The 15,935-nt window shown below is 39.8% G+C and overlaps 1 protein-coding gene across 1 annotated transcript in view; it reads right to left on the reverse strand.

Annotated features, from left to right (window-relative positions):
• rap1gap2a (RAP1 GTPase activating protein 2a) overlaps positions 1 to 15,935 on the reverse strand; it is a 145,509-nt gene that overhangs the window by 103,233 nt on the left and 26,341 nt on the right. The window contains exon 2 of the mRNA XM_056473205.1: positions 15,612 to 15,647. Within this exon, the coding sequence (XP_056329180.1) occupies positions 15,612 to 15,647 (36 nt within the window). The remainder of the gene's footprint in view (positions 1 to 15,611; positions 15,648 to 15,935) is intronic.

Below are 15,935 nucleotides of genomic sequence, written 5' to 3' on the forward strand. Positions count from 1 at the left end.
ATCCCAGTAGATCAGCAGTTTCTGAAATACTCAGACCAGCCCGTCTGACTCCAACAACCATGCCACGTTCAAAGTCACTTAAATCACCTTTCTTCCATATTCAGATACTCATTTTGAACTGCATATCATCTTGACCATGTCTACATGCCTAAATGCATTGAGTTGCTGCCATGTGATTAGCTGATTAGAAATTTGTGGTAACGAGCAGTTGGACACCTAATAAAGTGGCCGGTGGCTGTACACTTTATTGAATTTAAGAATTAAAAATTAAAAATAAGAAATATGCTATAACATATATACACAATAGGTCTCAGCTCATTTGTGCTCCGGTTTATTCTACAGATATATTTATATTTAACAGCATGCCATGGATGATGAAGTCAAAACAAAAGCTGACTGGCAGTGTCACATCCAGGCGCCTTATGCGGGATTTATTCCTTCAATATCACAGCAAACCCCCACATCTCAAGGACGTTCGGCCCTCACGTGAAATCAATCAGGCCACAAAACGACATACTAAGGCCTAAATCTAAAGTCTGGCCCCGCCGGAGGTCTCCGTTATGCCCACCTATTCAGAAGCATGAGCTCTCCTCCCAATAGGCCTCTGGGCTTCTTTATGGCCCTTAAAAGCCCCATTAAAATCAAGCTGCCAGATGGTACCCTTATCAGAGCCGTCAGAATAGTGCAATAGGGGCAGAGCAGTAAATATTTGTCAGGAGAGGAGGGCAGCTGCTTCTAAAGCAACAGGACAAGATTTTGGCGTCCAGCACTGTGTTTGTGCGAGCAAAAGTGGGAAAAAGTAGGAGGTGAGGAGGAAAATCACAATTCTACAGTTGGTGATGATCATTAAGCATCTGCGCCAGTGGGCCTAATAACAATAACACAAGCTGTCTGGGCACTAGCAATACGCCAAATGCCAGCATCGTCCAAAACAGCTGAACAGCAGGGGGGGGAAACAGCCAAAACATCCCAGAGCTGAACTCCAGCACTGTCAATCAGAGCAAATGATGAGCGGTGTGCGCTGTTTATCATGGCAACAGGTCTGGAATGCTCTACTATGGTCTCTGATGTACTGATACACACTGTGGTCAAAGAGCATAGAATCACCAAGTGCCGACACTCTAGTGCGATTTTGTAAAGAGCCACTAGATGGCGCGGCGGCCATTTTGGAAGGAAAATTTCAATAGAACAACAGCATATTATTAGTCTGTAAAATAAAAAAGTGCTGATGATTGTCATAGTAAGTGTTGTATTGTCGTCTTTCAGGTTGTATCTCAGCTTTAATGCGCTTTTTAAATAAATGAATAAAAAACAAAGCAGCTGCTTTCCATCGAGACAGCAATAAGATCCAATGGACAGCCGATCGCTTTCACTCCAAAATGGCGGGCTGTTGCTGGGCGCTGCTGTTGCAATGGAACGTTCTATTGAGTGTCGCCTCTTGGTTATTCTAAGCTCTTTGCTGTGGTCAAAAGAGAGAGAGAGGAGCCCAAGAGAGACACCGGGTTTAGCCATCAATATGAGAAACCCTGTTCTTTAGCAAAAACCTCGCTCATTAAAAGAATGAGATAAGAGTGTTATGATTTCAAATTAACATTTTGATTGGGGATGGTGAAAGTCTTTAAAATAAACACCTGTTATATGAGTTAATTTCAGGACAAAAATGTAATGTGATGTACTGTGTACTTATATAGCGCACTTATCATGTATGGCCATAAACCCAAAGTGCTTCACAATCATGAGGGGGGGTCTCTCCACACCACCACCAGTGTGCAGCATCCACTGGGATGATGAGACAGTAGCCATAGGACAACGGCACCAGTGCGCTCACCACACACCAGCTATTGGTGGAGTGGAGAGACAGTGATAAAGCCAATTCGGTGGATGAGGATGATTGAGAGAACATGATGGGTAAGGGTTGATGGAGTGAATTTGGCCAGGATGCTGGTGTTACACCCCTACTACTTACAAGAAGTGCCATGAGATTTTTTTTACGATCAAAGAGAGTCAGGACATCGGTTTAATGTGTCATCCGAAAAAGGGCACTCACTGACATAGTGTCCCCTTCACTTTACTGGGGCAATAGGACTCACACAGACCGCAGGTTGAGCTCCCCCTGCTGGCCTCACTAACATCACTTCCAACCGCAACTTAGTTTTCAAATGTGGTCTCCCATCCAAGTACTGACCAGTTTCAGCCCTGCCTAGCTGCAGTGAGTAACCGGTCTTGGGCTGCAGGGTGATATGGCTGTGAGTAGTTGGTGGTTCATTCTGCTGTGGCGACCACTGATAAATCAGGGACTAAAGCAAAGGAAAATGAATGAATGAATGTAATATCAGGACAAAATCATAATTTTAAAAAAGGATATCATTCATTCATTTTCTTTTCAGCTTAGTCCCTTGATTAATCTGTTGTTGCCACAGCAGAATGAACCACCAACTTATCCAGCATATGTTTTACGCAGCGGATGCCCTTCCAGCCTCAACCCAGCACTAGGAAGCACCCATACACTCTTGTATTCACACACATACACTAAGGCCAATTTAGCTTACCCAATACACCTATACAGCATGTCTTTGGACTTATTGGGAACAGCGGAGCACCCAGAGAAAACTCACGCGAACACGGGGAGAACATGCAAACTACACACAGAAATGTCAATTGACCCAGCTGGGGCACGAACCAGCGACCTTCTTGCTGTGAAGCGATCATGCTACCCACTGCACCACCGTCATGCCCTTAAAAGGGAGATTTCATTAAAAAAAATCATAACTTTTTTTGCTGTTGTTGTGCTATAAATTGGGCCCTTATGCATCTACCCTGAAAATGTGAAAAAGGACAAGTAACTAGATGTGACAATGAAAGACACCCAAAGCACTGAAGACATTTAAAAAGATTTTTTGAAATCTGTATGGTCAGGTGAAAGGCTTTTTTACGTATTCTGTGAGCGAAAAGGAATTGTACTAATAACAGTATCATGTTTATTTGCAGCACATCAGAAGAGATCAGTGAAATCAGTAATACGTTGAGCTGAATCAACTTTACTCCAAAACAACTGCATAAATGTAAAATCAATAAACAAAAATACACATTTGACAGGCTGAATTTCATAACCTGTTGTGTATTTTGAGCTAAAACTTCACAGATTTATTTGATGTCTTATGAAAAGTGGCATAATATCCCATTTAATGACTGTGCTATTTTAACCGTTGGTCAAATAATAATACTATAACCTGCTCTAAAACAACTGTTCTCCTGGCTTCACTTGTTAACCAATAGCTAAGTAGTACTGTATTAGTAAACTCATGGATTTCACATCATCAAACTAAAACGGATGGAAAGTCAAACACCAATTCAATTTGTAAATTGAAAAGACATTAGGTGACACTTCATTTCAACTAAACTTATTTAAATGTTAGAAATAATATTATAATTAGAGTTAAGATTAATTATTTTATTTTAATATACAATTATTTTCAATATAAATAATTATAATAAAAGTAGAACTTAGTTTAGAGAAATTATTAAACATCAGAAAAAAATGTTATATATATTTTAATATTTAATGTTAGTTACAACTCTTTAACTGCCTGCTCTATCAAATGATTGACCATATTTTAACTGTTTTAAATAATGACTGTTTAAGTCATTTAAAGAATGACTGTTTTAATTAATGGATTTATACAGCATTGTTGCACAGCAAAAAAAAAATAAAATAAAATTAAAAATAAAATTTAAAAAATCAAACAAACATGATCCTGTTAAACTACTACACTCGATTTTGGTTTTGTTGTTAAAAGAAAATAAAACAAGTAAACATGTTAAATGAGAATCTGAAATATTTTATGTCGTACTTCAAAAAATAAAGATAATTTAATACTCAAAAATGTTTTATTTTGATCATGTTTTTAAATAAATTGGTCTTACACTTTATATTTTCAGATTTTTCATAGTATATGTATTAATTCCAGTACTTAAACCGACATACCAACAATTTGGTAGAAGTTGATATTTTAGAAATTATGGGATGTGTTGAGAAAAAATGCATTGAGTGTGTTAACTAGCGACATTAGGAGTTAAGAAATGCAATCCAAAAAGGTATTTTTAATAGGTGTTAGAATTTACAGATTTTTACAGAATTTCCTGTTGCTTCAAAGAGTTTTAATATGAATTTATTGAATTGATAACTTTACTTCTGCTTGAATGAAAATATTTTCTTGAAGTTATAATAAATGTTATTACACTTTCTTTGAGCTGACATTCTAGGTTTCTGTTTTTAGTGCATTTGTCATGTTAACTTGTGTTGAATTCATTTAACTCTTAATTTTAAGGCTTACTTTTTAGTTAAACACAAATAATTTTTTACAGTGCAGTTAAAGAGTTAATATTTTTTCTTTTTTTAACCTAATGATAAAACTAGAGTATTACATTTGTTGATCATGGTTATTTAAAATTTGTTAAATAAATATATGTGTGATATATTTGTGAATATATTGAATATATGCGAATATATTTGGGAATAATTATATGTGGTGATAATCATACTGAAGTTGTTGTTATTATTTATTACAATTACCTTTGTGTGTAATTAATATCAGCGCTTTAGTTGCTCAACAGGTAGTACACTCAGTTGCTAGCTGGCAATATTGGCATGCTGGCAGATCAATCCAGGAAAAGCACACACACACACACACACACACACATACACACTGATAAAATGAAAAACCTGAAAACTGCCAGTTGCTTTGGAAACAAAAACTTTTATGACTAAATATAAACACTGTCCTTAAATATCCACCAGAACATTGCCCTCTGGAGGACAATCATTAAAAGCATGCTTATGTGAATTCTAAATGCTTTATCTCTGCTGCCCTCTGCTGCCAAACACGTGCAAGTGCAACCTATTATAAAGAAATTATGCAAGTGCATGCAAATGAAGTTCACCCTGCTCTCATAAATCATACAAAAGGTCTAATTTGGCCTCAAGGCACAAAACGGGTTATATTAGCAAATTCTTATATAAACAAATATGTATTCGCGTAGCCTACATGGAGTCTCCGTGCAGAAATTAATTCATGGATTAACTCATTAAAAATGCCCAAAGAAAAATAAAAACCGCAGAAGGTCAGAGCAGAGGGAAAATTTATGCTCCTTGACATTTAACATCGGTCCGGGAGCAAACTCGTCTCCACACCGTCTGTTGTTGCTCTTTGTTCGGTGTAATGGGTAATTGTGGATCTATGACTCTAATTGCCTCCTGTAGGACTGCGGGCATAACTGAGACAGCTGCAGACACAGCGCCATCCCAGAAGACACTGCACTGAGCCATTTTTCTGACCTCAGATCAGCCCAAACAGACATTAAGCCCTCAGTCCCCTGATAGACACATGTGTTGCGTCCCAGTTCGCAGTATACTACGCCCTTCTGTTATTGTAAAACAAGTGTGTAATAGAAGAGTAGGCAAGATTGGGTAGTACAACTTACTGACTGATACACTATAAAAAATGCTGGGTTCCACACAATTCCTTCATATTGTTACAACACAAAATGATTAAGTTAACTTAATCACTTTTACAAATTTGAGTGGATCAAACATAAAATAAAGTTGTCCTGAACAAAACGTAAGAACTTGTTTTAAATAAGTAGTTTGAACAAGGAGCAAAGGTCTTTTTTGAGTGTACTACATTTATGTGCCCTGTCAATCATCTTGCCACGTTTCTTTCATAACTAATATCCTTGCTCTAAAAAATGCTGGGTTATTTCATCCCAAATTTGGGTAAAATAGGGACAAACCCACACTGAAAAAATAATGTTTGCTGTTTGTTCAAACTACTTATTTAAAATGAGTTGAAACAGCACAATTCTTCATAAAAATGCTGGGTTGTTTCAAACCAATATCAGCTCAAAAATGGAAAAATCCAATTGTTGGGTTAAATATTGTAGTTATTTTTCAAGCCAACAACTAGACTTGTAAATATTTGAGACAAAATTGAGTTTAGATATCAAATATGAAATCTAAAAATGTTAGGTTTTATTAACCCGAGTTAAGTCAAATGTTAACAAATGTGAGTTTAATTTGTTAAATTACATTTAAATTCCTTTTTTTACAACCCAACTGTTCAATTTGTGCATATTTGAACCAGCGTTAGGTTAAATCAACCCAGAATTCTTTAGTGTGTGGACAAAACGCAACTGTTAAGTTAAAATTTGTTAAAACTGTTAAAAAATTTTTTTAGAGTGAATGCATTCAAAAGTTAATGACCAAACGTGTACTGATAACACTTATCAATGTAAATCATATTAAAAATCCATTAGATTACATTAATCATTCATATACTTTTGATTTGCACATCCACCTTGTTTGGGAGAACATGCAAACTCCACACAGAAATGCCAACTGACCCAATCGAGGCTCGAACCAGCGACCTTCTTGCTGTAAGGCAACAGCACTACCTACTGCGCCGCTGCATCACCCTACAGAACAAACCATAGTTTTACAATATTTTGCCCAATTACCCTGACTTGCCTAGTTAACCTAATTAACCTAGTTGAGCCTTTAAATGTCACTTTAAGCTGTATAGAAGTGTCTTGAAAAATATCTAGTCAAATATTATTTACTGTCATCATGGCAAAGAGAAAATCAGTTTTTAGAAATGAGTTATTGAAACTATTATGTTTAGAAAGGTGTTAAAAAAAATCTTCTCTCCGCTAAACAGAAATTGGGGAAAAAAATTAACAAGGGGGCGAGTAATACAGGGGGGGATAATAATTCTGGCTTCAACTGTATATAGTCAAAAAAAGAGGTTTGTAAAATAATCTAATCAAAATCCTGAATTCCTGAATTCCAAGCATCTTTTGAATCCAGAAAACTCAGTCTTTTATGAGCACCGTTTAGCCATATCACACATTAAAGCAAATCTTTTATAAAATCATGGTGTCATCACAATCTCTCTACTGGATCCCAGACACCAATATTTGAACCATCTTTAAAGATCAATCATGATGAGTCTTCCCATCAGAGATTAGGCATGGTTATAAACATTAAGATCATGATTTTCAATGGTATTACAGCACAGAGCTCCCAGTATATTACTACCAGTTGTTATTTGCTTTTTCCATCTAACAGCATTGAGACCCATCAACTGTGATATGTGACGTCATACTAAATAAGCCGATAGTAGACCATCAGGGTTACTTTACAGTTCTCCCGGTGCTTTTTTTTTTTCAGGCTAAACAGCCCATTTCAAGTCTATAGTCTCACACAGCAGCAGGTTTGGGGGCAGATGCTGCTGATCCGCGACCAAATTAGTTTATAGATAAAGGACAGCGGTCTTTCAGAGTCACTTAATGTCACCGCTGTCAGCCGTTCACAGCACCCCTGTACAACAGGCCGTTGGGTCCAATATTAGATCGTTATGAGGGAGATAATTAAATCACGGCGGTGTGGACGTGATTGTTTGTGACAGCTGAAACAGCTCTTCGGGCAGCTTCTCATTTAGGTGCCAGACGTTTTCCTCTAGTCTTGTGTCAAGACAGCAATCTAATGTAACTTAATTTTCTGGTAAACTGGCCGTTTATGGAGTAAACACATTTTTTAGCCATTTAAAAGGGATAGTTCACCCAAAATAGAAAATTCTGTCATCAATTATTCACCTTTGACTTGTTCCAAACACGTTTGACTTATTTTTATTCAGTTAAACATAAAATATTTCGAAGAATGTTGGATACCTGTAACCATTGACATCCATAGTAGGAAAAACAAATACAAAAGTCAATGGTTACAGGTTTCCAGCATTCTTCAAAACGTCTTCTTTTGTATTCACCAAAAAAACTATGAGGTGAACTATTCCTTTAAAGCTTGTACTTTTCAATGAAATTAATTGCACTGGAACTTAACGCGAATAGAGCATACAAACATATCTCCTCAATATCTCTGCTTCTTTAAGGTTGTAAACGGATTAAACAGAGATGAATCAGATACTTTTACTGATGCTTCATGAATCTCAAATACGTCCTCTGCTAACATGCCAAGCTACTCTTTGATCAAGATTCAATATAACCTTAAATATTCATCAAAATCGTTTTCTGAGACAAAATTAACAGCCCCACATAATCCACATTACTTTTATAGCTCTTATTACAGTATAAGCAACATATTATTTCTGGAAAGTACTAGGAGAAACCTCTGAAAAAGAACTGATACGAGAAAAGTCTCAGTTTGGCCTTCAAAATGTATGAAAATGCAACAAGAGTTACTAGAATACATAACACTCAAAAAAACAGTAGAAACAAAGCAAGGACATTTTAAATGGTATAAAAATGTCTACCTTTCTTTCTTAACTTAATGCATCCCTACCAAATTAATTAGGTATCAACTTCAGATATATTTAAATAATATTATGAAAGCAGACAAGTTTCTTTCTATCAAAACATCACACCTTAAAGTACAAAAAGATGAAAACACAACATCAAACACTAAAAGATGGCGGCGCGTTCAGTTCGCGAAGCCCAGCGTCTCTCCAGTTTCTGCAATTTTGCGGTATTATTCCTGCTCATTTCGGGTCTGTTCGTGCAGAACAGCAGTGCCTTTACATCGTACACCCGACAGGAAATCTTGGATATTGGATTGTGCATTCCGGACAGTTTTATTAACAATCTTCGACTCATCCCTGAGATCGCCAGAACACCCGGGCCGAACAGCCCTACACGGCCGGGCAGAAGTGCTCGGAGGCGGCGCAGAGAACGTAAACAAAGACGGGGGAAGCGCGGCGGGCTAAGAGCTAAGCTAAAGCTAACACCACACCGGCTCTCTTTACCCAGCATCTTTCTCGCCAATGTACGGTCACTGGTGAACAAAATGGATGAGATTCGACTGCGCATCAACCACAGCAAAAGATTATGGAACTGTAATGTCATGATTTTCACAGAAACATGGCTAAACAGCGGGATACCAGACAACGCTATATCGCTAACGGAGCATCAAACATTCCGAGCAGACAGAACGGCGGATGACTCCGGTAAGACCAGAGGCGGAGGATTATGCATTTATATTAACAAAGCTTGGTGCACAAACTCTGTCATCGTTGGGAGACATTGCTCTGTTAACCTGGAATTTCTAATGGTTAAATGTAGACCGTTTTATCTGCCACGGGAGTTCACCTCCACCATAATAACTGCTGCTTATATACCTCCCGACGCTGATGCCAAGCTCGCTATGAATGAACTTCATGCAGCCATCAGCAAACAACAGACTGCTCACCCGGAGGCTGCTTTTATTGTTGCGGGGGATTTTAATCACTCAAACTTAAAGACAGTGCTCCCCAAATTCCATCAAAACATTTTCTGCCACACAAGGGGAAACAAAACTTTAGACCAAGTTTACACAAACATGGCTGAAGCATATGCTGTGACCCCCCTCCCCCACTTGGGTCAATCAGACCACCTTTGTCTGTTTCTCACCCCCAAGTACTCACCCATCGTCAACCGTGTGAAGCCATCAGTAAGGACCATCAAAGTGTGGCCAGCGGGGGTGGACTCCACACTCCAGGACAGGTTTGAACACACAGACTGGAGTATGTTTGCTTCCCAGGCCACATGTGGCTCTCACACAGACATTGACAGTTACACTTCCTCTGTTCTGGAATATATCAACACCACCATAGACAGTGTTACAACCCAGAAACAGATCACCACATACCCAAATCAAAAGCCATGGATGAACAAGGAGGTGCGCCTCCTGCTGAAGGCACGCAACACTGCATTCAGATCAGGGGATGCACAGGCCTACAGCACTTCCAGGGCTAATCTGAAGAGGGGCATCAAAAAGGCCAAGCACTGCTACAAGCTAAAGCTAGAGGAGCACTTTTCCAACTCTGATCCTCGGCGCATGTGGCAGGGCATCCAGGCCATCAGCAACTACAAACCCAGCCAGTCCACCCCCACAGCTACAAATGTCTCCTTTCTGAACGAGCTAAATGACTTTTATGCCCGCTTTGAAAGAGACAATACAGAACCCTACACCAGGAACACTACCTCAGCCGACCACTCAACTATCACACTCACCTCCTCAGAAGTCTACACCGCACTGAGTCGGATCAATGTGCGTAAGGCTGCTGGGCCAGATGGTATTCCTGGGCGCGTCCTCAAAGCATGTGCAGAACAGCTCACTGGGGTATTCACAGACATTTTCAACCTGTCGCTTAACCTAGCAACTGTGCCAACATGCTTTAAAACCACCTCTATTGTGCCGCTGCCCAAACACTCCAGCCCAACATGCCTGAATGACTACCGCCCTGTAGCACTCACACCCATCATCATGAAGTGCTTCGAGCGGTTGGTCCTGGCACATCTGAAAGACTCTCTGCCATCCACACTAGACCCACATCAGTTTGCCTACCGTGGCAACAGGAGCACAGAAGATGCCGTCTCCATAGCACTGCACTCTGTCCTCACTCACCTGGACAATAAAAACACTTATGCACGAATGCTGTTTGTTGACTTCAGCTCAGCATTCAACACTGTCATACCCTCTAAGTTACTGATCAAACTCAGAGACCTGGATATCGACACGTCTCTCTGCAACTGGGTTATGGACTTTCTGACTAACAGACCTCAGAATGTTAGATCAGGCCACATCTGCTCCACCACCGTCACACTCAACACTGGTGTACCCCAGGGCTGCGTGCTGAGCCCCTTCCTCTACTCTCTCTTTACCATCGACTGTAGGCCTGTGAACAGATCCAACACCATCATCAAATTTGCAGATGACACCACAGTGATTGGTCTAATCAGCAATAATGATGAGACTGCCTACAGGGAGGAGATACAGCATCTGGCCACCTGGTGCACCGACAATAATCTGCTCCTTAACACCAGCAAGACCAAGGAGCTCATTGTGGACTTCAGGAAGGGACGAACAGGCTCGCATGATCCCATCCACATTAATGGGATGGCCGTTGAGCCTGTCTCATCCTTCAAGTTCCTGGGGACCCACATCTCAAAGGACCTTTCCTGGACCACCAACACCTCCAGCCTGGTCAAGAAGGCTCACCAGCGCCTATTCTTCTTGAGGCAACTTAAGAAGAACCAGCTTTCATCAGCCGTCCTGGTGAACTTCTACCGCTGCACAATAGAAAGCATCCTGACCAACTGCGTCACAGTCTGGTATGGAAGCTGCTCTGTTGCTGAGCGTAAGGCACTGCAGCGGGTGGTGAAAACTGCCCAACGCATCACAGGGACTACACTGCCAGCCATTGAGGACATCCAGAAGAAACACTGTCTGCGCCGAGCACGCAGTATTCTTAAGGACACCTCTCACCCTGCTCACAGACTGTTTTCTCTCCTGCCTTCCGGCAGACGCTTCAGGCTCCCCCGGACAAAAACCAGCAGACTGAGGAACAGCTTTTTCCCCAGAGCTGTCTCCCTTTTGAACTCTGCCCCTCACTGACTCTTTTGCCTCCCCAATACACCCCCCACATTCCTCTAACTTATACTCCTCACAATCACTGCACTATTTAACATTTGCACATTTAAAGTTTGCACATATTCATTGCACTGATTCATTTATTGAACTGTACATACCCACTGCACATGGACATTTGTAATTATGTTTATCTGCACACTCCTGATTATTAATAGCATCCTGTACATATATTCATTTATTGTAAATCTGTTCATAGCTAATACAACCTGTATATAATGTTGATAGTACATCCATCTGTAAATATCACCATAGTTTTTCTATAACTGCACTTTATAACTTATACCTGTATCCTGCACTTGCTGCTATTGCACTGCTGGTTAGACCTAAACTGCATTTCGTTGCCTTGTACTTGTACATGTGTAATGACAATAAAGTTGAATCTAATCTAATCTAATCTAAAACCCACACAGAACTTACAGAAAACCCACTGAAAAAAAAAAACTCACCAAATTTTGCGTGGCATCTTAACACTATGAGTGATGCACCCAAAATACACTGTTCTCTGCTCTCAGTCTCTCTATTTCTGTCTCTCCCTCTCCGTCCTTCCATTTCTAAAGCACATTCACATAACACTAAGCTTTATTACATAAACAAAAGCACCTGCATAAACAGGCGCTGATTATGCGGCTCCTCTAATGTGGCCCTGTCCTTCAGGTGGAGAGCTGGACATTCACTTTGTAGTTGCAGATGCGATGGAGGGGGGAATGGTTGCTTAGATTGTGCCCAACAGAGACAACCAAACATGACAGAACAACCTGTAAGTACACTCACACACGAACACAAACACACACACATGCATGCACCGTTTTTGTGATGGCCCTCGCTTTGTAAACGCATTTCCATGGAGATCAGTATAAATAGTAAACTGCGACATCAGGGATTGTTATTTAAGACAGAAGAAATGAGACAGTAGAGCTGCAAGATTATAATTAGATTTATAAAAGATTGCAATAACCCACGCAATTTTATTTATAAATTGTCATGATTTGCATATGTTTATTATAAAAGCTTCACAGCTGTAAATTCAAATCTGCGTCTTAATTAGAGAGAGCGCTCTTCTGTTTGATTAGGAAGCTTCTTCTGTCTTAAATCTTTTCAACTAGTATTTTATTTCTATGTTACAATTATTCAAATTATCACAAATGTACTGGAAAAACAGATTACAGCTTGGATGTAAACATTAATCTTTATAGAAATTTTTTTAATTCCTGGGTAGCTCAGTGGTTAGCACTGTCGCCTCTCAGCAAGAAGTTCGCTGGTTCAAGTCCCAGCTGGGTCAGTTGGCATTTCTGTGTGGAGTCTGCATGTCCTCCCATTGTTCGCGTGGGTTTTCTCCATGTGCTCCGGTTTCCCCCATAGTCAAAGATATGGGCTAAGTGAATTGGGTAAGCTAAATTGTCTGTAGTGTGTGAACATGTGTGTATGGGTGTTTCCCAATATTGGGTTGTGGCTGGAAGGGCATCCACTGCATAAAACATATGCTGGAATAGTTGGTGATTTATTCCGCTGTGGTGACCTCTAAAATAGAGACTAAGCCAAAGGATTATTAATGATTTAAATACCTTTTGAAAAGCAACTTGACACTTTAAATGAAGGTTGTAGCAATTACACTCTTGTGCCAATAGGTGGCGACAAGCAATGATTAAAAATGCATTAAAGGGCACCTAGGTTAGCCCTTTTTTCAGATTTAATATAAGTGTTTTGCGTCTCCAGAATGTGTCTGTAAAGTTTCAGCTCAAAACACCCATCAGATTTTTACCTTTTGCAAGATTCTAGTTCATTTTATCTAGTATATTTTTTCACTAGGGGACTGTTTTGTCGTACTGCACCTTTAAGGCTAGTCCTCCCCGCCCACCGTTTTTTCGTGCCTTTCTGCGTGCCTTAATCTCCTCCCTCGCTGCGTCAGACAACAGACAGACTTAAAGGAAGCAGATCTCACGTAGCGTTTGTGAGAAATACTACAGTAAGAACTTTACCAATGAGTATTTGTTGTGCAGTTGCATGGCAGAATCACACAAAGTTCACGCGCGCACACACACACAGATACACACGCACACACACACACACGCTGCAGCAGACACACACACACAGACAGACAGAGCAGGTTTAGCTTTGCACTCTTTTTGCACGCAAATGCATCAGGATACAGGTTAATATGCACTGCTGTATGGATATCTGTTTTGTTAATGTACAAAATAAACCTGATTTAACGTCCACAAACCGGGATTGAAGCGTCTTCCTTTATAATTGTTCTGACACGCGGCTGTGCTGATGAATGCTAAGCTAAATCGCTGTAATTCATTACACACATGCTCTGTTTTAAAACATTTTAAACATGTGAAACTCACTCTTGATCACGTTTGATGATGATTGATGATCCAAGCAAACTGAACAGACCTTTTATTCCCGGTTGCTTTGCGCACGTCTGGTCTTGTTGATATGATTATACACGTGACTACCGGGACATGTTAATACACGCAGCTGTCAATCAATTCGGTGGGCGGGGGGACCGCACTCCTACGTAAAGTTGCGGTCGGTCTGAAAATCACTCCAATTGGTCCACCGTTTTTATGTTGCTAAATTAAAAAAAAGGACTGAATGTGTTTATATCACCCCAATATGACGGTTTATACACCATACATGCACATATGTCTGTCCAAACAGCTTAAAAAGTAGATTTTTCACCATAGGTACCCTCTAAATCACTGAAAAAGGTCCCATCAGGGACTATTTTACTTTGATTATTTGTAGTAAATCACAGAATCAGCTGTCTAGTCAAAATAATCAAGGATTATTTCACTGGCGTCTAAGGACATTCTTCAGACCTGTAAATTGCTGTCATTTAAGGCCTGCCTCTCCATTCATTCAACTGGACAATGGAAAAACAAATCAATGACATCTGTGTTTTTCTGGTCCGTGTGCTCCAACAAACACGCAAGTTGCCAGCGGTGTTTAAACAGTGTTAAAAAATGCAGTCAATAGATAACAATTTTTAAAAATGCCTCTCAATAAATTCTGTGTGTTTGGGGCCTAATTCATTCAAGACAGTCCTCAAAAACGTGTATCTATCCAACATAGGCTCATTCTGAAAACGGGCCAATCTGTGCTTTTTAAAATACTATTGGTTTGGTTTAGGGAAGGAGGAGAGTGGGTCAGTCGATCGGTCAGTCAGTCAGTCATTCAGTCAGTCAAACAGTCAGTCGACAGTGACCTCTGGTGGATTATGTGAGAACAGTAGGAGTGAATGGCACTTGCGAGAGAAATCTGAGATCTCAAAAAGTGTACACAGCGGCCTCTGGTGGATTCTCTAAAACAAATACTGCCAAAAAATGTAGCGTATTTGGCACTCTCCAGAAATGTATATAGCGGTACATTTTCATAATGAGCCTGGGTTGTATTTATCCAGTAATAAAATATTTAGTGGGTTGCTGAATCATTCATTAAGACTAAGATTTTTGGAAATTTTTGGAAAAGTTTAACAATAATGATATTTTATTTTGCTATAATACATTTATATCAGAACCTGTAATGATTTTAATAGTCTATTCAGAATTTAGGGAGAACTGTGATCTCATTTTTACAAAAAGAAATCATGAATCATGCAGGAGCTCTACATGACAGAGCAAATACTGAATATATCCTGTATACTAATAAATTTGAGCAAGCTGTCTTTTCCCACACACACACACACTAAGGCCACCTGTGCTAATCCACAGCAGGCCGCTTTGAAGTGAGTCTTTCTCTGTCTATACTGCGCTCACGATTATTGGCTTCACTCCTCCGTTCGCCTTTCTTTCATCCCTGCCAGACCGGCTGACAGACACTTGAAGGTTGAGATGGTCATATAGGACAGGCATGTGTGAAGACTTCACATAAAGTTAGATTAGTGTGGGCGCTGGCAGTGAAATGAATTCTGGATCAATGGCAGATGTATTGATTGAATATTCAGGCATGCCTTTGAGAAAGAGGTTTAGATGGATCGAGTTCATTCCACACACACACACACACACACAGAGCGAGAGAGAGAGAGAAAGAGAGAGAGAGAGAGAGAGAGAGAGAGAGAGAGAGAGAGAAAGAGAGAGAGAGAGAGAGAGAGAGAGAGAGAGAGAGAGAGAAAGAAAGAGAGACTCACCGGGCCCTCAGGGCAGCAATGCCGGACTTGTCAATCCTGCAGAGCAGGAGAGAAAGAGAGAAAAAAAAAGTAATTAATAAAATATATACTATATATATATATAATAAAAAAGCAAACTGAAAGTCAAAATCTTTGCTAGAGCATTTGAGACACTTAGATGCATTTCATCTGCTTTTCAGCCTGATAATACATCTTTTAGGGCCACAATGCAGAAAATACAGACCAAATTCCAACATCTAGAAAAAGAAATGGAAGTTACTGTATAATACAGAATTTGGCACATTTATGACAAATCTATTGACCTTATTTGTTTCGTTAGAGTGG

This window comes from Danio aesculapii, chromosome 15 (assembly GCF_903798145.1).
Source record: "Danio aesculapii chromosome 15, fDanAes4.1, whole genome shotgun sequence".
NCBI classification, from domain to species: Eukaryota; Metazoa; Chordata; class Actinopteri; order Cypriniformes; family Danionidae; genus Danio; species Danio aesculapii.